General features: G+C 38.3%; 1 protein-coding gene across 16 annotated transcripts; it reads left to right on the top strand.

Annotated features, from left to right (window-relative positions):
• The first annotated feature begins 482 nt into the window (after positions 1-482).
• On the top strand, positions 483-26,856 carry LOC132204547 (calcium/calmodulin-dependent protein kinase type II alpha chain). 16 transcript variants are annotated; one of them, XM_059633108.1, is made up of 19 exons: positions 484-786; positions 8,474-8,568; positions 11,409-11,468; positions 11,526-11,580; positions 11,640-11,881; positions 12,160-12,243; positions 12,306-12,400; positions 12,519-12,641; positions 12,722-12,805; positions 13,287-13,329; positions 15,899-15,988; positions 17,672-17,728; positions 18,760-18,978; positions 24,859-24,924; positions 25,182-25,244; positions 25,559-25,634; positions 25,713-25,816; positions 25,871-25,985; positions 26,520-26,856. In XM_059633108.1, the coding sequence occupies exons 1-19, from the start codon at positions 722-724 to the stop codon at positions 26,647-26,649; spliced, it is 1,866 nt and encodes a 621-aa protein (XP_059489091.1). In that variant the 5' UTR covers positions 484-721; the 3' UTR covers positions 26,650-26,856. The 16 variants fall into 16 exon arrangements, with proteins under 16 accessions (XP_059489095.1, XP_059489091.1, XP_059489094.1 ...); XM_059633114.1 differs by lacking the exon at positions 18,760-18,978 and adding an exon at positions 24,513-24,563 and having other exon boundaries at positions 485-786; XM_059633109.1 differs by having other exon boundaries at positions 486-786; positions 25,713-25,807.
• Positions 26,857-27,527: the final 671 nt, after the last annotated feature.

Raw genomic sequence — 27,527 nt, 5'->3', positions numbered from 1 at the left:
TATTTTATTTTCTCAACCAGGTAAATTTTCAATGAAAATCCACTTGAGGATGATGGAACTATTGATTTTGATGAAATTAATTTGATTTCGGCGCCCTTTAAGGCACAGTTTAACTGAGTTTAACTAAAATTCCGAGCACCAGAGGTCTCCGTTACCACCATTTTGGTGCTCAATTCTAGAGATCTGCAAAAGAACGAATTTGCCAGAGTTTTTAAAACTGCCTTCCGCTTTTTTAAATAAAAATAAACAAAAATTTTAAGTAAAAATGAAAATCGTAATTTTTCCTTTTTTACTTATTTTTGATAAAATGAAAAAGGGTTGAAAAGGGTTGGTGTTGAGAAGCGGCGCGTCCCCCTATTAAAGATAATAATGTGGGATGCGGGGTCGTGCGTAAGTGTGTGAGTACGCGGCGGTGGTCCAGGCCGCGAGAGAGAGAGAGGAGCGTGCGCCGTGTGCGGAGTCGACCGGGCGGTGGAGCGGCGAGCGGCGTCGCCAGGAGGAGACGAACACGGTTATCGATTGTCCTGGTTGCAGCTACTAGAGGGGTCTCCGGTCGACGCGAGAGTGAAGCCAGCCAGCGAGCGAGAAAGAGAGAGAGGAGGCAGTGCGAGTGAACTCGACACCACCTGGGCGGACGAAAAGAAGGTTGCGATCTCCTGCACTCCAGCCAGGTCGGCCGTTGCTTTCTCGGGCCCTTGTCGGCGCCAGAGTGTCCGTCATTATGGCTGCGCCAGGAGCCTGCACCCGATTCAGTGACAATTACGAGTTGAAAGAGGAGCTCGGAAAGTGAGTACCCGGCCCCGCCGGGGGTGGCCGCCCCCGGCCCCCCGTCCAACACTCGCGCCCGCCGCTGCTCGCTGACCTTTTAAGAAAAACTAACTGAGCGCTCCGACCCGCCACGGCTATTTCGGGACCGGCGCTGAAAATACGGAGACTCTATCTCATATCTCTGCGTGTCTCTTTTTTTATATATATACATCCATTTCTTTCTCTCTCTTCCTTGCATTTCGACTCGCACGATTTAATTTTTAATTCAACACGCCGATTTTCATCAATTTCGGGCGTCGCGGCTCCGACCGCGCCGTGCCTGCGAAGGGCACGTACGGATATTTGTTGTGAAGTATATTCGAATCAGCCCTCGCGCTCTCTCTCTTCCATTATTGATCCCCTTAGGCTCTTCTCTTACGCTCTCGTTCGCTGATTTTAAAATTTGACCTCACTCTGGCCTCCGAGGGTAGAGGCTGTGCAACCCTTGCAAAGATAATCTGACTGAAAAGTGCTGACTTCCGTCAGTTTTAAATTTGTTTGGGGTTTGAAGTTGTTAAAAAAGAGCCTGGTTGAGAGAGAATTTGAAATTTTGAACAGGATTTGTGAATTTTTAATCAAAATAAGACGATTTTTTTATATAATGTGATCAAATTAGTCAATCAATAAATTAATAACTTTGCCCTTGCATAAATAAATGTTAAGTGTAAAAAAAATAATAATAATAATTACTCTATATTGAAACTCTTTGAAGTTGGAAAATTAAATGATATATAACAAAAATCAAAGTTCGTCCAATTTGACTGTAATTTTGTTGCAACGAAAGTTTACATCATTGCATCACTTTAAATTTAATAGAATTTGAAATTTTTCGTTAATTGAAAAACAACTTTTGGTATTTATGATTTAATTGATTATCTCCTAAATGAGAATTTTGAACGCTAACTTTATGGAAAGTCTCTCAATTTAAAATTACAGCAATTAAACACGCCCATTTTTTATTGCTGGCCTGCAAACAAAGTCCGCAGACACGATCCATTGTTTCGCCTGGGAAACCAACAGGCAACAAATTTGCGCATATTTCCCTCAATGAAGCGCGAGAGAGGCGGTGAAGCGACCGAATCGTGTGTTTTGACTGCCTGGCCCAAAGCAGTCGGTCAGGCACGCAAACTCAAACAGCACGAGGAGTCGTATAACAACGCAATGAAATCTAATCAATTACGTGCTGAAAGCAGAAAAAGGTGGACACTTGCTTGAATTAAAAGGGGTGAAATAATTGAAAAATGGATAAAATTATAAAAAAAAAATTGTTCAAACAATTTTAAAAAGAAAATTCTTCAAGTAATATGAAATAGGTTTTGCAAGAACTATAAAAAAAAAAAAAAATCTGTGGTAAAAATTAAAAAAAAATATATAGTTTGAAATTTGAAGACTTCCTTTAATCATTGTAAATTTAATAAAAAAACCAAACTAAAAATTCTAATTTTTTTGGAATTTTTTTCCCTATTTATCGATATAAAATTTTGCGGCAATTCTCTTCCTTTTTAGTTTTAAACTTAAAATTTTTCAGAGTTTTCGTCAAATTTTTTTTCTTTCTCTCCTAAAGCGGCCGAGCGACTTTGGAGTAAACAGGGGCGTTGTTTTAATTGTGAAATCCCTCGGTACCGAAATAATTTCAAAAGCAAACGTTTTCGTTCCCTTTGGCATGCACACTCAAAACACAGAGGCGCGGCGTTCGAAGTGCGATTGTGTGCTGTTCTCGCCCCTTGCAAGTGGAAATGTGCATATTTCTGACCGCTCGTTGTGCCAAAATAATTCCCTTGAACTATCCCTCGACGCGGAATTACAGCGTTTAATGTCTTTGCCGTCTGCCTTTCTGTTCATCAAGAGCTGGAGGTCAACGGGTTTTGCTGAATTCAAAACTGGCCGACGCGAAAAAAGCTGTCACGTGGCAAACACCCAAAAAAGCAGTGGCCAAAAAAATGTTTGCACTTTTCTGTCGCAACACATTTATCAAGCAAAATTATCGCAGGTGCGTTGGATTGATCGAGAGGACTGTGTGTTTATAGTTTGTATCTCCGGCAATCTCGATTCGGCCCAGTTATTATTGTAAGCCTTTTGTCAAGGTCTCGCGAAGGCGGTGCTGCGGTCGCCCAAATAATTCATTTGATTAATGGAATCGCCGCGGCGAGCAGGAAAGCGCACTTTTTCCAAAAGCTGATTAACTTCCAAGGGGAATCCGACAGACGTCCTGCGTGAGAAATTAAATTCCACACCGCGATCTTGATTTATTTTCCTAAACGTCATTCCTTATAAATTATAAATCTAGAAAAAAAATAGATTAAATTGTTCCAGACTCTAGATCGATTTAATATGAATTGAAGTAGAAAATTCCTAATCGATAAACGAGACAAATATGGTTCAATTTGTAAAAGTAAACTTAATGATTGATTAATTTTTAATAAATATTTAATTTGAAGGATTTTATTTAATATTTTATTTTAATTCAATTATGTTTATAATTTTTTCCCAATTATACTCAAAATCTGCAAATTTGCCAAGGTTTTTTTTCAAAAAGTTGCATAAGATAAATTGATTAAATAAGCATATTTTTAAATCCCTTAACAAAAAACTCGCTTTAACTAAATCTTTTGAACGGAAATATTTGTAAAACCTTTAAAAAGATCTGAAAAACGATAAAATGTGCTTTTATTTGCATAGAAAAGTAGCCAATAAAATTTGCAAGTCTTTGCAGATGTCCCGTTTTTTAGATAAGATTTTTTTTATTACTCCAGCAAAAATCCGTTCTCAAATAAAAATTACTTGCTTTCTCCATCCGGTGACAGACTGACTGCTGGGGTCGCCAGACCGACGTCAATTAAAGAAAGCTGTAGAGAGCAATGATTGTCTTATATCCTGTCGTCCGTGGTCGGTCGCCGAGGGCGCATATGTATCGAAGACGAAAAGTTATTAGTCGCATATCGAACAGCAAGGAAGGCTTCTTTCTTTCTTTCTCTCTTTCCAACACACACTTTTCTTCTTTCCCGGGGCGAAGCCGCATTGGCGCTGATCCGCCGTCGACATTCGGGACATATAAAATTCCTCTCTCTCTGGCTCTTTTTGTTTGCCAGAGAGAGAAAGAGACGAGCGCACCCCTGACACGTTCAATAATTAATTTGCGCTTTGACATGCTTCAGCCTGCCAGAGATTAATCCGTCCCCCATCTATCCCGCAGATCTTTTATTTACTTTGGCCGGAGGGTGATGGAAAAAAAGGAGTAAATATCCATCAACAGGAAAAATCTCAATTAGGAAAAAAGTCTTTCAACTTTTTTTCTAATTAGTCATATATGCACAGTCAGCTGCAACCCGCACAACAAACAAGCAGTAATTGAAATGAAAACTGATTTTGAATCAAGTATGAATCAGATTTGCACAATTCTCTTCATTATTTACAAAATTAGCAATTGGAGGAAATAATGCCATTTTTTTATTTGCATTGTTGTTCTTTGATTCACAACAAAATTTGAATTAAAATCAACTTTCTTTTTAATTTTTTTTATATGATTGTAAAATTATCTTCAAAATATTTAATCTTGCAGAATATTTATTTGTTTTACATAAAAATAAAAGAGATTAAAATTTGCAACAAACGAAATAAATAATAAAACTTCAATTTCATTTAAAAGATTAAATTTTTCTGCCTGAATAAATATTATTTTCTTTATTTATTTATATTTCTTTAAAGCATTTTTCAATAAAAATACAGCGTTTTTATAGAAGATAATTTTTCTACACTTCCAGTTTTATTACATTTCGACTTTAACGAAAGAAAAAGAGGATTATCATTTTTCTGCCGCATCTTTAACTCAAAAAATGTTTAATTTACATGGATCTGAATCCAAATGTTCAATAATTTTAAATTGAAGTATTTCCAACAAAATTTAAAAACGGGCTTTTCCGCTTTGAATCAAAAATAACATTTTCTGCTTTGATCTACAATCCTAATTAAAAAAAAACCCGGAAAAACCTACATATTTTCAGATTCTTTTTAAATTTCCTTGCTCGTGAAATAGAATTGCAGATTAATAGAGCCGTTTTTTTGTTTCTAAATCAAAACAATTTCCTTCTATAAAATTCCAATTTTGTTCGCTTTTCATTAAATTTTTTTTATAAATAGCAAAAAAATTTAATCTTATTTCTTTTTCAAAAATTATTTTCATCAGAATAATTATTCAATCCGTTCGCTACTGACACGTGGAATTAAAAAATTACGCCCATCCGCAGACACATTCATGCGCTTGTCTTACTCTCTCATTAGTAAAATTGTGTTTTGTTGCAATGCAGATAAAGTAGTGCCGTCGGAGAAACAAAACGCGGCTCTATAGTTGTCGCCAGCAGCGGCGGCGCATACGGACGGAAAATATTATAAAGTTGGCGCGACCAAACAGACCCGAGTAAAAAAAATCAACATATTTCGCGTCACGCCACATTATATTATGAAATGCATATGCAAATCGCTGCTGTGTCGCGCTCGGTCGCATACAAAATCGACGAGTTGAAAGAGCTGCACTGCTAATTCTAATTAGTGTAATGAGAATGAATGAGAGACGCGGACAGAAAAAGCTACCATAAAAGGCGCGCCCCATTCATTTCTTATGCACGAACCTCGGCACCGATAAATTATTCAAGACGAGTGCAGCGCAAAGTCACTCACACTTACTTCTTTTTACAAATGCAGTGCGGATCGATTCCTGTCCGAAATTGAATCGATGCACGTAAAAAATGCACTTGCTTGTTATGCACTCGATGCAGCCTTTGTTTACTCCTCATTTGCATGTGTGTGCGTGTCCTCGGGGAATGGAATATAATAACACGTCGAAAGGTGACATTTGCATTTAGATAAAAAGAGGGACTCTGTGTAACAAGTGACATTTTAATTAGCCCCGGTTTGTTGCGCAACTTTGGATAGCATTAACCTCTCTGAAAAGGTTTCTGACATTTTTTTTAATAAAACGTCCTTGTGGTTAATTTTGAATTAAAATTCTGTATGATAATGAAATTTCTCTCCGGACGATGTCAGAGAGAGATCCTAAATTCCGGAATTATTGAAATTTATTCGGCGGGTGGCTTGTCTTTAAATAGCTGATGACACATTTCCATGGACTCGGTCGGTCGGAATAGCGAGTGGATGACGATTTTCTAGGCTATAATTTTTGTAAATTATGTGAATTTGGAACACAAATTTAAACCTTAATGCGCGCTCTATCTATAATATGGATTTTTTTTCAATTTAATAGAGAAAATCAATGAAACTGTTGAAATTATTTGCAATTTTTTTTTAAAGGTTTCATATTTCAATTTCAATTTTTTTCAATTTTAATTATTGTTTACTGGTCTTATTGTTGCAACAAAAAGAAACAATTATTGAGAGAGAAATTAAATTGTTTGTCAAAAAGGCAAAGACTTTTTTAGAAATCTAAAAGACCCCACGCACAGAACTACAACAAAATTATTGATTATATAATAAATTACGTAATTTTAATCATAGTTCCAAGTGACGAGAATCAACACAAATTTAACATTCTCATGACAGTAAAATTGTAAAATTAAATTAAATCACATAATTTTGATCATATATTAAATTTGTATTATTTAATTTTGCTCATTTCTAAATAAAGTTACGGTGTATTTTAATTTAATTTAATATTATGCACAAAATAATCCCTAAATTCCCTGTGGCTTGATTAAATTTTGGAATTTTCCTTGAACCAAATCAAAAGAATTTAAACTTGGAATCTTCCAAAACGTCCAGTAGTCTTTTAACCAATTAGATAAATTAAGGTATTTTTATTTTTCATTACTAATTATGCTGTTTTCTGATTCCTTACTGAAGTTTGATTTCATAAGTAAAAATCTTTCACACAAAAAATATACAGTTAAAATATTGTACGATTTGAATCATTTGACGTGTGCAGATTTTTATTTCTCATTTTTGAAGAATATGATCAAGACCAGAAGATGTTCAAGTTTTTATCTCTATAATTTCTAAACTTTCTAAGAAGGATTAATTTTACCTTTTTTATAACAAAGATAATATTTTTGATATTTTATTTTTCTATTTATTTTAATTTCATATCAAAATATTCAAAATAGAGAGAAAAGTGTAAAAAAATGGATCAAAATTATGCAGGAAACTTTTATTGTTTTGGCCAAGACGAATCGCAAGTTGCCAAGATTAGAATTGATTTGCATGTGTGTGTGAGCGACGGACGATTTGTGCGTTTTATTGGGCGCAAGAAGCGAATGGACAAAGGCCAAAGTGAGGCAAGAATGACATAAAGCAGTATTATTGTACGGTCCATGGGTCGGCGCAGCTCGCCTTGAATACTTTTGTCTCTCGCACCCTTTTTGCCTTCGTTCGTCTGATTGACCAATCAAGTCGGACAATAAGGCTTCGTTTGGCCGGTTGACTCGAAAATTGCGTTCGCTGTGGACCCAGTCGGCGCAAAACACTCGCACAAACAAGACCGTCGGTCCGCGAAATAAGAACGCCGAGCGACACGAAAACAAAAACACAGCACCAGCCCGCCCGCGCCAACTGCGGAAAACTCTTTCTGGCGGTGACACTTGTTCGATCGGCAACAGACGAGACCATCACAAAAGCTTTTACTTTGTTGCGAAATAAAATAACAGAGAGGACCGAAAAAGAGATCTGGAATTATTAATTTATATCTAAAAAAATCCGACAGTTCAAAATCATTGTGATTCAGACAAGTCAAGTAAATTTATGATTAGTTCATAAAAGGAATTTATTTATTCATAAGTTTCTTCATAAGTTCTTCTTCAAAACGTGAAAAAAGTTGCCGTTTAAAAATATTAATCAATGAAAATCATAAAAAACCTCTTGTTTTCAATATTCAAAGATTTGTAAATTTTGATCCGATCAAGAAGTTTTATTTTCTTGACAGACTTCACTTCCAAAAGAGTCTGAGATAAAAACATTATCAATTTTTCATGCTTTCTGGGCAACAATTAAATTTTGAATGCTTTCATCACACTTACAAACTTTGGTATTTTGAAATCTTGGGTGCTTTTGAATTCTGCAAATTTAAAATCATACGTTTTGATCAAATATTATGAAACTTTAAATGTTTTGGAGTTTGGATTTCAAATTTCAAGACTTTTGATCACTTGGAAAAAAATTAAAAAATTGACTTTGTTTGAAATAAAAATTAATTTTTTTATGTTAAATTCAACATTTTATTCATAACAAAGAAAACTAAGCAGTAAATTTTTTTAATTGGACTTGTTGGAGGAAAAACGATTTTAATTTGTATTAAAGTTTTCAAATAAAAACCAGTTTAAATCTCTTTTATTCATTTAAAAGTCTTTGTTCGGCGGTGTTGATTTTTATACGATTTTTTACTCCAATTAATTATTCCGAGCGCACGTGAGTTTGGAATTAAACGAGTGCTTGTTGTGCATTAAAGTTCCGTGTTTGAATGTCCCTGGAAGTATAATATCACCTGTTGCGGCGGGAATTCTAGCTGTTTTGACTCGCCGCAGCTGAGCCCTAGCCCGGCTCTTTGCCCATATATGTGAAATTTATAGTCGAACACGCAGGGTCCGCGGAAACACGAAGGGCAGCGGCGCTTGACACTTTTTTAAACGAGAAATTCTGATTTGTGCAATTTGGCTGCTTCCAGGGGTGCGTTCTCTGTGGTAAGAAGATGTGTTCAGAAGTCGACTGGCCTGGAGTTTGCGGCAAAAATCATAAACACCAAGAAACTCTCGGCGAGAGGTGAGTTTTCGTTTACGATTTGAAATTTCAGTTGAGATGATTTTGTGTAAATAAGTTATATGAAACATTTTGGAAGGGTTTTCTAAAATTAATTAGGGGAGGTTTGAAAATTCAGCCGCGTTTAAACGCATTTTAGTTTAAATTTCAACCAATTTTTTCCATAAAAACTCCAATTGAAAATGTGGTTTATTTCCTCAGGTACGGAATTAAAATCAAATATGAAGTTTGATAGAATTTCGAATAAATTTCAAAATATGTCATTTTTAAATTATTTCCATTTTTTTTAATCTTTTTAATAAACGTTTAATTCATAAAAAGAAACTAATTGCAGGTTTATTTTAAAGTGAAACATTAAAAAAAAAAATTTTAAAATGTTAATCTTCTTCAAAATTGAACCAATTTTTTCCACACAAAAATTCTCTTTACTTTCGTGAAACAACGTTTTGCATACAAATTGAAGCAGGCGGAAAAGAATGGAATCAGAAACTCAAAAACCCGAAAGTCGCGGCGCCTCTAATTAAAACGGCGCCTTGGAAAAGGCGCGCTCGAGCAGTTTTTGAAGTGACGAAAAGTAACGGAGAGAGCGAAAATTCATACAGGCGGTTTCTCTCTCTCTCGCGCTCTCCTCTGGCGGACGTTCGCCCGCCTGGCCGGAGAAAAAACGGGCTGTTGCTGCCTCTGCTGAGGGCGAAAATCTCCTCACTTGTTGAAAGGGGTACGTTTCCGCGGCGCGAAACGAACAATTTCCCATTTCCCGTTCACATACTTTTCGCGCCGGCCCACACGTATATACGATCAGCTAATGGCGCGGGCACCTTTCAACTCTGTTTTATCTGCTAATGGCTTCATCGAGTTCGCTCGGTGAGATAAAAGAAACGGTGGATTTTGAATTTTTATCAGAATTAGCAAATATTTACAAAAAAGGGTAGAAAATGTGGAAATTTCGGAGCTGGAAAAACTGGAGAAATTACTTTCGTTTCCATTTTATAAAATTTTAAATTTAATTTTCTTCAAATAAAAAGAATAAATTACATAATAATTTAGAATGCTCTAAATTAAAAAAAAAAATTTTAATATATAAATCATAAGCATCATATTTTATTTGTTAATTAAGTGGCAAATGAATAAAAAAATTAATCAAATTGGTCGATAAATCAACAGAAAAGCAAGAGAGAAGGAAATATTGGTATTGATCTTACAATTCTTTTGAATTTTTTTATTTACTAAAAATTTACAAAGAAAATCCCGCTTTTAATTATGAAAATTCCGCCAATTGACTGGAAAATTTAATTTGCTTTTCGACTTTTGCTCTATTTAACTTTTCCGCAATTGCATTCGAACCCCGACCGAAAAACTCATTAATCACCGGGCGTGACGGAAAACACCAGTTGCTCGGTGCGGCGTGTCCCGAATCGCAGGCAGGAAGAATTTATAAGAGCGAGTTTTGCTGCACCAAAAAATGCTCCGAGAGAGAGCGAGATGAGTAGCAGGGGATGCTGCACAAAAACAAAAAGTGTACCGAGCACCGATTCGGTCGGCGAAATTCACTTGTTGAAACGGCGGAGGGAGAGAGGCGAGGGGTGCGCGGGGGGTGCGTACACCGAGTCCGCATTGCGATCATTTTCGCGAGGGTCGAAGACGAACAAAAAAAATTATTTCAAGCAGAAAAAAAAATGGGGAAATGAGCGTTTTGCAAAAAGGACCGGTCAGGTCGAGCAGGGAGGGTTGATTAAAAGGGGGCAAGGGTTGTTGCGGTGGGCCATCTCGGCACAGCAGCAACCCCCGGTGGTGGCAATGCAGGCAGAGCGAGGATTGCGGCAGCAGCGAGACTGACCCGACTACTCCATGCGCCGGGCCGATCGATAACCGCACCATGGCACCAACCGAGAACGAGACCGACCCGCCAACCAACGCCGACAATGACGCAAGAACAGAAATAATTCACACCGACTCCTTCGGCCGGCCGTTCTGCTCGCGCCCCGCGTAAACGGCCCCCGAGCGGCCCAACCGAGTGCCGATTTTAATCCCGTGACCCTCAGATCAAAAATTCAAAAATGATTCCACGCGGATTTTAATAAAACTCGAACACGAATTTTTAAAATTAATATTTCCAAATTTTTTAAAAATTAATAGGAAAAAATTGGTTGAATAAAATTTGACTTTTGAAATAATTCTACTTGAATATCACTCATGAAAATTTTGATTTAATTTAATGCTGTAATGAATTGATGTAAGATTTTTTTGTACTCAAAAATGGGGAGTAAATAATTAAACAATAGTTAATTAGAAATTAGGAATATTATTTAAACAATTGCTAGACTAACCCCTTGTGTGTGTTATTCCCTCTAAATGAAATATTTTCAAGCAAAACATATTAAAAAATTTACCTCAGTCTGACCTCAAACATTTGGAAGGCAATTGAAACCATACTAACAAAAAGTAAATATTAAAATGCTCATTGAAATCGTCCATGGCGTGTTTTTCATTTCATCAAGCGCCGGTTTTTTAACGGTTTCTGCTAGAATTTAGGCCGTTTTACATATTTAAATTGAAAAATTATGAAAATACAAATTTATTCTCATATTTTCGTCAAAAAGAGGTCATTTTTTAATATAAAAAATTAAATGATTTTACCTGTTCATATCAAAAATTTTTAATCTTACTGTGAGCCAAATTAAAGAAATAAAGAGGCGAATTTTTTATCGCATATTTCTTATCTTTTTTGACGTGTTTGCACGTTTATTTGTCTCTCTTAACACGCTGCTAGAGGTGTGTATGCTTTTATACGTCTTAACACGCTCGCGTTAATTCCAATTAAGAAAACACAATTTGCGTTTCAGACTTCCAAAAACTAGAACGTGAGGCCCGAATTTGTAGGAAGCTGCAACATCCAAACATAGGTAAAAATTTAATTAAGAATTAATTAAATACATTTCTGACTAAAATTGTTTCTTTAGTTCGTCTACATGACAGTATACAGGAAGAGAATTTCCATTACTTAGTATTTGACTTGTAAGTATGCTTTCTTCTCCACTTACTTAAAAAAATTATCTTTATAAAATTAATTTCAGAGTTACTGGCGGCGAGTTATTCGAAGATATCGTCGCGCGCGAATTCTACAGTGAAGCGGACGCATCGCACTGCATCCAGCAGATCCTCGAGTCGGTGAACCACTGCCACCAGAATGGCGTCGTCCACCGCGATCTCAAACCAGAGAACCTCCTGCTGGCCAGCAAAGCAAAGGGCGCCGCCGTCAAACTGGCCGACTTCGGTCTCGCCATCGAGGTCTCCGGAGACCAGCAGGCCTGGTTTGGTGCGTGATTTAAATTATTCCTTAAAGGGGAGGGACGGAAAATTATGAAATTTTAAATCCAGATTGATCTTGTTGTGAATATTTGATCGGTTTTTAATAAATTAAATTTGGACAAAGATTGACTGAGTTATAAGCTTCTAAAGTTTCCCAAAAACAAAGATGGCTGCCAATTTTGGAAACTTTAAAGGCGAATAACTCCGTCAATTTTTGTTCAAAAACCGTTTAAATCATCAGGGTCTTTAATTTTTTTTTATTGATTTAATATTTGCAAATTTCAGGTTTCGCCGGCACACCGGGCTACCTTTCGCCGGAAGTCTTGAAGAAGGAGCCGTACGGAAAACCTGTTGATATCTGGGCATGTGGTGAGCAAATTTTTTAAATATTTTATTTTTCAGATAGATTTTAATTGAACTTTCATTCGCAGGTGTTATTTTGTACATCCTGCTGGTGGGCTACCCTCCCTTCTGGGACGAAGACCAACATAGGCTGTACGCTCAAATCAAAGCTGGTGCCTACGACGTGAGTTTCTTTCTTTCTTTTCCCCCGAGATAAAGTCGCGTGAAATAACCCATTCATTTGCGTGAACTGGACGGCCCACTTGTCAGCCTCCTCATTGAGAGCGTTTTGTTTCTTGCAGTACCCTTCGCCTGAATGGGACACAGTGACGCCCGAGGCCAAGAACCTCATCAACCAAATGCTGACTGTCAATCCTGCTAAAAGGATCACCGCCTCCGAGGCCCTCAAGCACCCATGGATTTGCGTGAGTCTCGCGAGAAGAAGAAGCAGCAGAAAATTGCATAATTGTCGAGTGGAATTTTAACAACCGTTTCACTTTTTCAGCAACGCGAGCGTGTGGCATCTGTCGTTCACAGACAAGAGACAGTGGACTGCCTGAAGAAATTCAATGCCAGGCGCAAGCTCAAGGTAAGAATTTACAAAAAATTTAATAATATTGCCTAACTAAAAAAACGTGTTATTTCAAATACACTGTAAAATAAAAACAAAAAATTTCTCCCAAATGTTAACGTTCAATTTAAATTTAAAACTCACGCTACTTAATTATTTAATAAGAAACTGGTAGTGAAAAATTCATTGATTTGATTGCGACAAAAAAATATTCTTCTATAAGTACACTGTAAAAAAAATTATTACCAAAACCTGCTCCACTGGTTCACCATAAATTTTAATTTTTAGGCCCCATATCCTATAATTTAATTTGGAGTAAATTTGTTTTAAAAAATTCCTTTAAAAAAATCAAGTTTTTTTTCTGATTCTGAACAATTAACTAAAATGATCTTTAAAAATAAATACAGAATCTATTAAAGGAATCAAAATATTTTATAAATTCAAGTTTAATCAAGATTAATTTTTGAGAAAATATTGATTTTCAAAATTTATTTCTCAGGGCGCCATCCTGACGACCATGTTGGCCACCCGGAACTTCTCCAGTAAGTATGATGTGCAAGGTGAGTGCCTTCAGCAAAGTTGTCGTGTTCCATTCATGACTTGCACTTACCGACCGATTCCGCCCTGAGAATGGGTGTGTCCCGAATTTCGACGTATATGCACTCTCTATATACTATGTGGTCCACGAAAGCACTGAACATACACCCTGCTCTCTTTACCAGTACTTTGAACAATTGGATTAAAATCTCTTCTAGAGTATTCGGTGTTTCACCCCCCCGGTATTTTTCTCTCAAATCTATAAACCTCCTATAAGTCCTTTTTTCGTTCTTTTCTGCCGAGATAGCAGGACAGCAATTTTCAGCTTTTCATAAAAGGAACCACACTTCAATCCAAGTTGGAAATCACTCTCACCTTTGTTCATGAGTAGAAAATTAGCAAAGTTCAAATCATCGATTTGCACACTAAATGTGCTGCACTTTTTTGATATAATTATACAATTTTGATTAAATTTTGGAGTGCATATACTTCAAAGAATTCAACGAATATTTGCTGAAGGTATTCTTATAAGCACTGGATTTAAATAATTTTGATAATTACCGAAAACACAAAAGTTAAGGCGACCGCTTCGGAAAGTTTGTTCCAAAAGAGAAAAAAACTTGGGATTACAAATTTCATGGCCCTTTTCAATTCCTATTTAGCTATTGATTCCTCCTCCAAATCTAGTGAATTTACTGAAAACTACTTCTTAGTTAATTGGAAACTAAATTGAATTATTTTCCTTTTAATTAATTGGACTGTTTGTTGTTTCTCCTGAGTGTAGTGAAAATAACTATAAAACTGTCAGTATAATTAACTCGAGCAGCTTTTAGCTGATTAGAGGATATGTTTTAGTTCAGTGTTTGTTTTTCCCATTTTCCCACATAGCTCTAGTCGACTTTTTCTAGAGAGAAACGGCTTTTTAACCAGTATACCACACAAATATCATGTAAATACTACAAATTGCCTTTTAAGTGACAATAGCTTTCGTTTCTTTTATTTCTCCATCCAATTTTATAGACTTGTTCTGTATCCTCTTATTAGACGGCAGTCTTATATTTTTTAAGTGGTTTGCACTTATATACTAATATCTAACATTATATAGTTGTGTCCTTTTATACATGATTGTTTTAGAATGACATAAATCCCTTCACTTTAAACATTTTTTACGTTTTTTTTTATATATAAATAAATATACACGTCTCTGTGTGTCAATTTAGTAGAAACCATGGAATCAATCAATTATTTAAAACTGCATAATCTGACATTAAAACGCAAAGCCTTAACTTTTCGAATTTAACTCGCCGATTGATTGCTGCTGCAATTATATAAATAAGCCTCAAATTAATTAACTGAATGACTCTTAACCCTTATGTTAACTAAACAATGCGCTGTTTCCTTTTTCTATTGCCTATGGTGAATTTACCCTACAGAAAGTGGTAAGACAAATGCAATCAAGCTCTATTGTATATCTCTTTGACTCTAACGTCTGCTATAATTATAATTGATATTGCCAAGAAAAAAAAATATATACACGATTTTCTGTGCTGTTTTGTGACGCATTTGTCTGAAGTAAGCACGTGTTCCCGGCCACTTGCATGCCTTTATGTCCTTTTGAAATAAAAAAAAAAAATGAACGCTTCGTTTCTCCTTGTTGATTTCCAAGTTGCTCTGCATTTTTGCGCACCCTTGAATGTTGCAACTTTTTTCATATAAAAATTTGTTCTGACGTATTTTTTAAGCGCGATTTTAATCAAACATTAAATCAGGTTCTTAATTTTTCTTCAAACAGACTCTCGAAAATCTACATATATGCAATGTGCTGATTTTGAGAACTACTATACTGTCTTTTGAGTTCAAAACCTCTATATATATTCTGTGTACTTTTGAGTCAGCCGCTTTCATTTTGATATCTGTAGCTTACAAAACTTCCAAGTTTAATCAATCAAAACTCACTACAGGGAACATTGCCAATCTTCAGTAAAGCGATTTTACTTACTAATATTCATAAATCAGTTTCAATTCTACCAAAAGATCACCTCATGAATTAATGGAGGGAATGAAAGACTGATTTTTAATCAATTGAATCTAACTTTTAAATTATTGGGTAAGCTTCAATTGTAATAATCAAAATAACAAATATTAAGATTTTTGCACTAATTAAATCAGAATTTATTAAAATTTAATTTAAACTTTGGTAAAAATAATAATGGTTGTTTAACGTTTCTTGTTGAAAAGTGCGGAAAAAAGTCTTATTTTCAACTATAGTTTCGCGGGTTGCATAACTTTTTGACCTTTCACATGCTAAATTAGGATGAAAATTTACAATTTCTCCTTATTCTAAAATCGGTTGATGAAAATTGGTGTCGTTCCCTTGTCAATAAGACACAAAAATTCCTAAAACACGCAATTTTAGACATTTTTGTGTCTCCGTTGGCGCTGGTTGAATACTATTTTGCTAAGCGATTGATTTTCTTTAAGCGAGCTAATTTCCGCAGCTATACTGAAATGAATATAAAATAAAAATGCACATTGACAAGTTTCACCGGTTTTTCAATCGTGTCCGTTTTTCAGGTCGAAGCATCATCACCAAGAAGGGCGATGGCTCGCAGGTGAAGGAGTCGACGGACTCGAGCACCACCATAGAAGATGATGACGTGAAAGGTAAGCGAGTTTCAGGGCTTCATCTGTCTCTCTCGGGAGTAGGAAATTCCTTGGATAGCTTTCCTTTAGAATGCCACTCACTCAAATCTTTAATTAATTGTACTGCTTTTTCATTAACTAAAAAAAAATTATATATACTCATCGCTTACGTAGTGAGTAAATCGCCTGTATACTAATCTTCGCCTATCAGCTAGTCGCAGTTGATGGCCAAAAATCCATAACACTCACTTAATCTCTCGTATCTTAACTCTTCATACAATTGTATTTTCCGAACAGCAAATATTTAGCCAAAGAAAACAGCCACATGTGCATTTTTTTACGTTTTTTGTTCGCTTATAATTCAGTTCATTCTGTTCTCATTTCATTAAGGTGAAGTTTTTGTTCTTTTATTTAAATTTAAATAATTGTTTTAATAAAATTACTTTCATTTAATTTTTAACAAGCACAAATTATTATTCACCAAAAATCACGATTACATTAACGCTCGGGTAGATTTCTATGTATTTTATTACAAAATATCTCGAGGTAAATTTAGGTAGTCAGTCTGTGTCACACTGGTGGCCACTTTGAATTTGGTACGCAAGTAGCTAAATTGGTAGATGGCACTTCCTCACAAAGGTGAGTAACTTTCCGTCAATGAGTATATTATTATATATCTGCTGAGCACAATTATCATCTCTTTTTGAGCATTGAGCATCTCTCATGTATATTATTGAGTAATACTAACTTGAATAATTTTAGCATGTTTCTCAAACTTCTTTTGTAATTAAATTAATTAATTGAATCAGCCAATGATTTTATCTAATTTTCCAACAACATGAATCAGAAACGAGTTTTATTTTCAAAATTGAAATTATATTTTTAAGTAAAATGCGCCACTATTTTAAACCTAATCGTTACCTCTGTCATTAAAAAAAAATTGTATATAATAAAAAAATCAAAAATTTAATCTCACCTGCATGAGACCCAGAGTATATATTATACATGGAAATGTGTTGTCCGTCAATTTAGATATACATATATATAAATATATAGTTTTGCACACACTGTCCAAGTGTATTGTGTACATACTTATGTGCGAAGACTACTTTTTTTATTAATTTGAGCAGAAACTTCACGAAACTCGGAAAAATGCAATTTCTTGCCTTCGACAAGAAAACATATCATTATTTTTTTCTAGTAAATCTGCCTGAGAACCCTTTGACAGAAAAAGGGAGTCGTCGGTGTGTTATGGATTTCTGACCACCCGCTCCTTTCCACCCCCTGCTATCTTAGTATGCATGACGACCTATCAAACCCATGTCGCTCTCATCCAACATTGAATTTCTCACATTTTCATTCTCTCTTTCTATATCTCTTCAAAAAAACGCATGCGGGACGCTATAAATAGTTTTCCTCTCTCTTTCACTATAGACGAAAAATGGAAAGAAAAAAAACAATCTTGCCTTCTCTGCTCTACTTCTAGCGTCTGTAGAAGGGTTGACATCTGTGTAGATTATCATTGAGCAAAATCACTTGAATATACACAAAATTACTAAAAAAAAAAAACACACGCTAAGTGATTTTGCTCCCGAGTAAACCCAAAAAATGGCTAACATTGGCGCCAGTTTGGTTTTACTTTTGGAAAAAGACGGTTCCTTTCGCTGATTTAAAAAAATAAAACGTTGTTTTCAACCCTCGCAGAGGCTGACAAGAGTCGAGTTGACCGCAGTTCTACAGTCATCGCTAAAGACCCAGAAGGTAACGTGTCCAACCAAGACGAAAAAATAAGACTTTCACACGAAACTAACAAAATTATATACGTCATATTTCCCTTTCCCACTTAACAACAAAACTATTAACCACCCCTTTGCTCCTCCCCGTCTTTCCAAACAAATTGCATTATTTAAAAAAAGAACATTCCCCTTCAGCACCCAACTTTTGAACGATTTTCGCGCCAACGAGGGATGACATTGTGTGAATTAATTCTTAAACTGTTTGGCTTTAGCACTATGTACGCATGCAGTCGCACTACTTTTTCTATTGTGTATCTTAGAATTAGTTGGTGTGTCGATTTTTGTGGTGCTTTTTAAAATGAACTTTAATAAAAGAAGAAAAAATAATTGAAAATTAATTTAAGTATAAAATTGAAATATATATAGCTCTTGTCCCTCAAGCAGGCTTAAAAAAATCATTAATGATTTGGATATTATATTTTTATTGTAGTTCATTAACTACCAAGATTGAACTTAAAATTTTCATCAATTTGTTTAAATCTTTAAAACAATTTAAAAGTACGATTCAAACGATTTTTAGAATTATTTTTTTGACAAGAATTTTGAGGAATGTTAAAATTTATTTTGAAAATTTTGCACTGTTCATTTGGAAATCTTTAAATCAATTTTTGTCCTAAAATATTTTAACATAAATCTTAAGTATTTTTATGCAAAGGTCTATCCAAATCAAACTTATGGAATTTGCATTTTCTGAAAGTCGTCAAAGCCTTTAATTATGTAGAAGTAAAGTTAATTTAATTTTTTATAAACAAAATATAAATTTAAAACTCGTAGTTAAATTTCATTCAATTTGAAAGAATTTCCTAACAAAAAAAATAGAAATTTTTGTCTACTTTGAGGCCAAGCTTGACCCAAGGGCTTAAAAAAAGAGACTTACACGGCAGTGCCTTGTGCACTACACGCCACTTTTGCGGTCGCTTTTATAGAGTTGAGCTTCTTAAAACGGAGCGGCGCATTGTCACGCACACTGTTGTATATCTGTAGCCTCGATTGCAGCTTTGTCGTCGTCGCCACCCCCGCAAGCCGCCCCCGCAAAACCCGACCCGCCCGCTAAGACTGCCTCGATAAACAAGGTGCTGGCCGGTTTCGGCGGCGCCAAAAGTGGCTCGAGCCTCACCAGCCTCATCCTGCAGTCGGCCCAGCAGGAAAGCAAGCCGGCCCCCGCCGAAAGCGCCCCCGCGGAGGCGGCCGCCGCCGCCTCCAAATCGCAACAAGGCAAGCCGCGCCTGTGTTTTGCTTTTTGAGCTCGATCACTATATATTAATTAACGTTTGAAAAGCGTAACAATTAAAAATAATGCTGCATGTGCGAGACCCTGCTACACTAATCGACACCAGCTCAAGCTTTTTGCTAAAATTTTTAATAACATGAGTTGGCATAGATGTTCCGGGACAGATTTTCAAAGGAAGGTGATCCGCTCGCGCCGATCGCATCCGCGTCGCGCACGCCGCCACACATTCGGGGGGCTCGGCGGACATTATTCCCACGATCCCTCACGCTCACTCTCCTACTCCACTCTCCAGGACACACTTGTCAGGATGGTCCGGAGACTCTGGCTGAACTCTAGGCGCGTTGGGCCGGCTCTATCCCTCTGCGGGACGGAGTTCTCCGGCCGCTGGATTCGCAAAAGCTGCACGCCGAATTTTCTAAGTCCCGCTGCGCTTTATTTGCCGCTTCAACTGCCAACAGCTCACTCCTTTTGGGGCGCCGATCTTTCCCGCTGCTCTATCTGCCGCCGGAGGAGATCTGGAGGCTCTTTTGCACCTCCCAATGAGGCGGCTTTTCTTCTCGACGAGCAGGGAAGATCTGCGGTGCTCCCACGCTGGATGCTCTCGAAGCTCGAAGTTCCCCGGTGACTCTATCTCTCTGCAAGGCTGAATCTGATCTGCGGCGATTTGGCTCCTCCCTCTGGCTGCAGGATCCGCTGCTTGGATAGAAACATTATCGCATCGGGATTTAACTAACGTAACGCGTGGCTCCATAAACCGTGCACAGGTTTACAGAGCCAGCGTTTGCTGCAGCCAGACTGAGTAGGGAAACCGGCATAGCCTCCGGCCGCCCTCCTCAGCCTGACCCGCAGGTCAGCCTGGTGGCAGCCCTTGCGGGCCGCCGGGGGTCTCCGCTCCCCGCTCCCGAAGGAGCCGGAGCAAAGAGTGCGCCGCTTACCGAGCGGCTCGGGTTTTTATATCATTTCTTCTCATTTGCATATATCGACGATCTTGGGAAATCGGAGACCCCTAACTCCACCTTTCTTCTAGAAGGTTCTCGAACTTTCCAATGCTTAAGGTATAGGAGATGACCACACTCCCCTCTTGCCGCACTCTGATTGGCCGCCCTAACTCCAGGGGGCTGGCCGAAGCCGCAGCGCCCGCGACACGTCGCCACTCGCCTGCATAAGAAAGGCCAGGGTAAAAATCAGCGGAACTAACTTTCTCTTCCCACTCCTTCTCTCCCGCTGCTGGCGCCGGCGCACAGAGCGCCCCTCTTCCGCTGCAGCCAACACATCAGCTGGGCACGAAAACAAAGCTAAATCCTCGGCAAACAAAATCGCGGCTCTGATGGTAATAAATAAATAAATGCTCAAGCGAGGAACAACAATAAACAATAAAGATGGTGAATCAAATCCTCCCTTCCGAGCTTAGCATTTCACTAGCTCTTCTCGCGCATCTTGAAGCTCTTGAAGATCTCTGGTGGTGGTTGAAAAACTCTTCAGGCTGATAGGCTCCCTACGGGCTTCTTGCTTCTTGGAAAAATAAAAAACTTAGACTACGTGAACACTGAGGCTCGAATAAAACTTAAAAGCACACATTAAAACGGCTAAAACTCCACTCGAGAGATGACTAGCTCAAACATGATGACACAAAACAGTGGTTGACTAAATCTTGACTTAATCTGGTTGACTCATTCTGGTTGATCTCAAAAATTGGGTTTACTACAGATAGACGGTTGATTTCGCACATTGTCGGCGGGCTACTTCCCAAAATGCTCAGGACTCTTCACGGCCCTGGCTAACTCCTCAAAATATCCCGCAACCTCCTGAAGCATATCTCTTAACATGATCATGATTTTCTCTCTCTCTTCACTATTTGGCGCGCCCGTGCACGTCTGCACGACCTCTCTCTCTCAGACTTCACTTACTTCTCTTCTGGAGACTTCTTCTCCAGCCTTCAGGGTTGCGCAGAAACTCTTCTATCTTATCACCTCTGGTACCAGGCATCTGAACTCTTCATGTTTATATTATATCTTTCTTCATAATTCATACATTCATATTTCTCTCTGAAGTAATTCTTTCTTGAGCGCTCATCATGATGACTCTCCAGCGTCAACTCTTCATCTCGCCGACTCTGCTCGACGACTCACTCTCTTAATGGACTCTCCATCTTCCACTTCTCTTCTAATTTGGTACCCTGGTGCGAAATACAACCTCACGTCTTCTGAAGATCTTGGACGAAAGGACAGCAAAACCTCCTCCCTGACTTATCACTGAGCTGCGCACTTGAAACAAAGCGGCCGAAACACAAGTCGCCCTCAACCAGCTAACTGGCAAAAGCACAATCGAAAAGAGATAACTCCCCGCGATCATAAGTGCTGAACGACTGGCTCGAACCTTCATCTCTGCTGCTTCAAATCCGCATCTGCTGATTCACTTGAAGCACAAAACTCTGCTCAAAAATCACGACTTGCAAAACTCAGGACTGTCAGACTCGTTGAATTACCCACGATGGAAGATTCCCTGATGACTGTCCCACGACGGATGTTCCTCGATGCAGCTCTCCCGAGCTGTGATGAATAAAAACGATAAAACTCTAATATATTCTAAAAGCTTTAAAACTGACGGCACAATTTAAAAAACTCTTGGCAGTTGATATATTCTCTGAAGTTGATTTAATTCATTCTTCAGCAACTTTCTCCCGAAGTTAACTCTACGCTCTACCGGCACATCATCGCACATCACCGTCACAGGCTGAACACTCCGTTGGCAAACACTAGCATTTGAAGCTTCTCTAGTTGGTTAGCAGAAAGTTCTGCATTGACGCTCAAAACGCTACCACTGATGTTACTCCAACTCACTAATCTTTCTCAGGCCTCCCTCTGCATGACCATCGGCACCCATCTGTCCCGCATGAATAGTTCTGCCGTCCTGCGACGAAGATCCAAACCATTCCTGCTTCAGATCCACCGCGGACCGGTTATCAGAACATTCAAGATCCTGGGGCAGCCGGGGTTTCCGTCAAACAAAGTTCCTCCCTCATAAGATCGCTTGATTATTGCTTCTCTGCTTCTGAGTTCTCCTTGATGGTGTTTTTCATTTGCGTTCGGTTCACTTGCTAACTTAACTTCTGTGCTCTTTGATATCTCCGTGTTGATCTCTGAAGATTTCACTGATGTTTCGCCTGTTTTCCTTGTAGAGCTGATTCCGTAATCTGAACTTAATTCAGTCACCTTTGAGCTGAATCTGCTTATATTTGGTGCTGAGGCTCAAAATCTGCGTTGAAATGTACTTTCTCAGTAATTTCCTCCGGGATGCTTCTAAACGAAGATAAGCTCTCTGGTGATTGAAGATTTTATCTCCAATAGTGCTGTTGAAGTTCTCTTGATTAATGTTGATCTTGCATGTCATTAGCTATATCTGAAGTTGCTCTGCGACTCGTAGCATCTCTTGCAGTTTAAGGAATTTTGACGATCTTCGCACTTAAGGGTTGCGCAGTCCCTTTTATACTCAATCTCAAAGACTTCTGTTTTGGATTTTATTCGATGATTCTATCAGCAGAGCACAACTCTGTGTAGATCTTGAAGGTCTTGAAGCTGAAGATCTTGAAGGCTTCACGGTGTGACTTTTCTCTCTGGGACTTAGAACTTCTCTTGAAGTTAAGCGGGTGATGTATTTTCCTCTCTGAGTGAGGTTCATTTAAAGCTGGAGCAGATCCCACTTCTGACACCACTTGATCCGTGTCAGAAGTGCTTCAAAAGTCAGCTTGATTTGCTGACTGATGATCGCGAGAAGTTTTTTCCAATCCCACTTCTGACACCACTTGATCCGCTCGCGAACTCGCTCTCATCCGCGTCGCGCACGCCGCCACACATTCGGGGGGCTCGGCGGACATTATTCCCACGATCCCTCACGCTCACTCTCCTACTCCACTCTCCAGGACACACTTGTCAGGATGGTCCGGAGACTCTGGCTGAACTCTAGGCGCGTTGGGCCGGCTCTATCCCTCTGCGGGACGGAGTTCTCCGGCCGCTGGATTCGCAAAAGCTGCACGCCGAATTTTCTAAGTCCCGCTGCGCTTTATTTGCCGCTTCAACTGCCAACAGCTCACTCCTTTTGGGGCGCCGATCTTTCCCGCTGCTCTATCTGCCGCCGGAGGAGATCTGGAGGCTCTTTTGCACCTCCCAATGAGGCGGCTTTTCTTCTCGACGAGCAGGGAAGATCTGCGGTGCTCCCACGCTGGATGCTCTCGAAGCTCGAAGTTCCCCGGTGACTCTATCTCTCTGCAAGGCTGAATCTGATCTGCGGCGATTTGGCTCCTCCCTCTGGCTGCAGGATCCGCTGCTTGGATAGAAACATTATCGCATCGGGATTTAACTAACGTAACGCGTGGCTCCATAAACCGTGCACAGGTTTACAGAGCCAGCGTTTGCTGCAGCCAGACTGAGTAGGGAAACCGGCATAGCCTCCGGCCGCCCTCCTCAGCCTGACCCGCAGGTCAGCCTGGTGGCAGCCCTTGCGGGCCGCCGGGGGTCTCCGCTCCCCGCTCCCGAAGGAGCCGGAGCAAAGAGTGCGCCGCTTACCGAGCGGCTCGGGTTTTTATATCATTTCTTCTCATTTGCATATATCGACGATCTTGGGAAATCGGAGACCCCTAACTCCACCTTTCTTCTAGAAGGTTCTCGAACTTTCCAATGCTTAAGGTATAGGAGATGACCACACTCCCCTCTTGCCGCACTCTGATTGGCCGCCCTAACTCCAGGGGGCTGGCCGAAGCCGCAGCGCCCGCGACACGTCGCCACTCGCCTGCATAAGAAAGGCCAGGGTAAAAATCAGCGGAACTAACTTTCTCTTCCCACTCCTTCTCTCCCGCTGCTGGCGCCGGCGCACAGAGCGCCCCTCTTCCGCTGCAGCCAACACATCAGCTGGGCACGAAAACAAAGCTAAATCCTCGGCAAACAAAATCGCGGCTCTGATGGTAATAAATAAATAAATGCTCAAGCGAGGAACAACAATAAACAATAAAGATGGTGAATCAAAGGCTAAGTGGATAGCACTTTTCCTTATTTTTAAATAGATATTCCGAAGCACTGGAAATTAATCCGTTTCCTATCCCCAGCACATCAAATTTCAAAATATTTCTGAACCAGCATTCCTTCCAGATTTATTTTAATGGCGTTAAATGAAATACAATCCCCATAGAATGAAATTTTAACATTTCTTTATCTTTTTATTGAAACTAGATAAGATTTCTTCATATAAAACGATTTTTAGCAAAAAAATCCTTTACTAAATTAAGTGGTAAAATGTCAAATCTGCAGATTTATATTAGCGGCAGGTGGTGTCATTTTTCTCCGAAATTGGCTTAATTGCGACCTACAGTGGAAAAATGACCAACTAATCCTTTTGACGAATTAATCAAAATAAAAATCATATTAAATATGTGACTTGTATTGTTCTCTTGTCCTGTTCGCATGCCATGCACGGCTGGTTTTGCACAATGCATGACGCTTCTTCCTCTCTACTCTCCGCGCGACAGACTTTTTCAAATCCAGCCTTGAGTTTTTCCGCGGCATTATTAACAAAACCGGTGAGTCTGCCTTGATTATCCGAGTGTGTTTTCCAGTTTTTCTCTGTTATTTTTGTTTTGGCAAAAATCGTTTTGTATGTGTGAACTTCATGTTAAAATTAATTTCGCTTCTATATCGTTTCCTTTTTTTATGTTAATTAAAACTCTTTGTTTTTTTCTTTATTTTGGCTCTCCTCTCTCATTGTGGTGCATGCGATGGCTTCTTCAAACAAATTCGCGGCTTCGCCATGGGAATGGCCTCACTACTCTCGCTCTCTCTATCTCGTGTTCAAATGTGCGCTTTAACACACGACAGAAGACTCAATGTCAGAACTGCCCCGTTATCGCACCACAGATACCGACTTTGGAGATGAAATAGACGGTAAGCAAAAAGAATGATTGAATGATGGAAAGACACGGAAAAAAATACACACACACGTCTTTGTTCGTCAGCATGATTTTCTCGCCACTTACATTCGATTAATTTCTTTAAATATTCACACAGTTCATCTCGAGTTCCATATTTTTTATTATTATCAATAATTGATTTTTCCATCCAAGTCGAAAGTCGCGGGCCCACAAAGCATAAATTCAACTGTGCAAACTCGAATTGAATGGTTGGTTACTATTCTTTTTTAGACATAAGGATACTCTGCCCTACCAAGATTTGCTCCCAGATTTCGAATACCTCTCTCAGCTCAGGTAAGCTCCACGTTTCCGCCGACCCCCGGTTTCGTGATCACACTTTGTAATCAATACACATTATATAATTCTTATAATATATATATTTTTAAATTAACCCGTTGCTTCATTTGACATGTGATGGCTGTTTTCTAATATATTATACAAATTTTGTCGAGTTTTTTATACATTTAAATAATATCCGAATTGTCCGAATGTAAAAAGTATACCGATGTGCACAATTAATCAAAAATTTCAAACCTCCACCGATATATTAATTAATCATCTGGTTTTACGGTCCGCACGAAACTTATTTTATCAATCGAATTTTGCAGCACGAAAGCAGGAAATTATCAAAATGACGGAGCAGCTAATAGAGGCGATCAACAACTCGGACTTTGAGGCTTATACGTGAGTCCTTTTTCCTTACCCCTTCTATTTCTATTCGTTCCAAATTTTATTTTAATTTTTTACCGAACAAAAAATCAGGAAAATTTGTGATCCTCATCTGACCGCGTTCGAGCCGGAGGCGCTGGGCAACCTCGTCGAGGGCATGGATTTCCACAAGTTCTTTTTCGAGAACGGTATTTGTTGTTAGTCTTTGGTTCGCCCCCAGTCACTTAATCACTCATTCGTCGCTCCCGCAGTGTTAAGCAAAAACTTCAAGGCGATCAACACCACAATCCTGAACCCGCACGTGCACCTGATCGGAGACGACGGCGCTTGCATCGCCTATGTTCGACTAACGCAGTACATTGACAGGTAAAAAAATCGTCATGAAATGGGCAAATTAACCCCGTTTTATACTTCAGGGTGATTTTGGAAAGACCAAAACTGATTATTTGACTTCAAAACCCCAATTGTTGTAATTCTATTAAAGAAATTTTACTTAAACGGTGCACAAGTTAAGCTCATTTGACCATTTGACCACTTTTTTAAATTTACTTCGAAGATCGCATATAAAAATTACCATCAAATTACCACCAAAACTTCGAATGACCTCAGAATAATTTTCATTTAATCAATTTAATATTTTTCAAAGAATTATTTACAAATTTTAAGTATTTTTAAAACAACATTGAACCATTTATTTCAAAAATTGCTCATTTGCATGAAAATTTGTGTTTTTTTTTTAAATTTTTTGTTAAAAATACTAAAAGCAACTATTTTATTAAAATATTGAACAAAAACAGACTAAAATAGTTGAATATTTTGGCTAAAAAATTAGACAATTTGCCCACCCTTAATAACTAATTAATTTTTTTGATGATTCTGATGATTTTTTGAAAATTTCAGGCAGGGACAAGCACACACGCAGCAGTCGGAGGAGACGCGCGTCTGGCACAAGAGGGACGGCAAGTGGCAAAACGTTCATTTCCACCGTTCGGCGTGCGGCTCGTCGCCGTTCGCGATTCCCCACAAGTAAGGGGGTAGCAGGTTAAGAAAGAAGGCCAGGTATTAAAACGGCGACTCCTTTTCCTAAACCTCTATACAGCGACGATGGAATATCTTAAAAACAGCCGGTTCGATTTTCTCTTCCCCTGTTGTAAATTTAGTGCCATACATTTATATACATATGATATGATGACACTGAAAAGTCTTTCTTAAATGGTGAAAAAAAAAAAATAACAAACACACATAATATAATATAGAACAGCAGTATTGAAAAAAAGGAGCAACAACCGCGAGACACAAATCGATTGATTGATTGGAGCATATTTGAGAGTGGGAGAAGTTGCGTTAAAAACTTTTGTGGACAAACAAACAAAAACAAGTCAGGTTCGAAAGCATAGGAACGCTTTTGATTATGATCTCTCTTCGGACAAAAATCCACCCACGTTTCATCCCTCTGGCGAGATAGAAAGAAAGAAAGAAAGAAAGGGTCTCTGTGCGAACCGGATTCAGGAATTTTCACAAATATTTGCCTCATGCATATGACACATTTTGACGAGCCGAAGACATCGCAAAAAGTGACGTTTTGATAAAACGGTGGTGTGAATTAAAGTAATTTTGAAATAAGCAGGAAATATTCCATATTTTGAAAATTTCGTTACCTAATTTCACTATTTTTGGAATCATCCAAATTTGAGGGAACTCGTAGGGTGATCAAATTAAATTTTAATTATATATTAATGTCACTTTCTTAAAATGATCCCAATTTACATTGTTTTAATCGAAAATAAAATATCGCAAATTATAATTTGGAAATTTTTTTCGAGCAATATGACTGTATAATGTTTCCCTTTAAAAACACTGCAGGATTGCTTCGGTTGCTGCAGAAATTCACTATTATCCGTTTTATTG

This window comes from Neocloeon triangulifer, unplaced genomic scaffold (genome assembly GCF_031216515.1).
Source record: "Neocloeon triangulifer isolate White Clay Creek 2 clone unplaced genomic scaffold, ASM3121651v1 ptg000022l, whole genome shotgun sequence".
Classification (NCBI taxonomy): domain Eukaryota; kingdom Metazoa; phylum Arthropoda; class Insecta; order Ephemeroptera; family Baetidae; genus Neocloeon; species Neocloeon triangulifer.
Note: the sequence above shows the minus strand (reverse complement) of the source record. Positions and strands in the feature narration are given on the sequence as shown.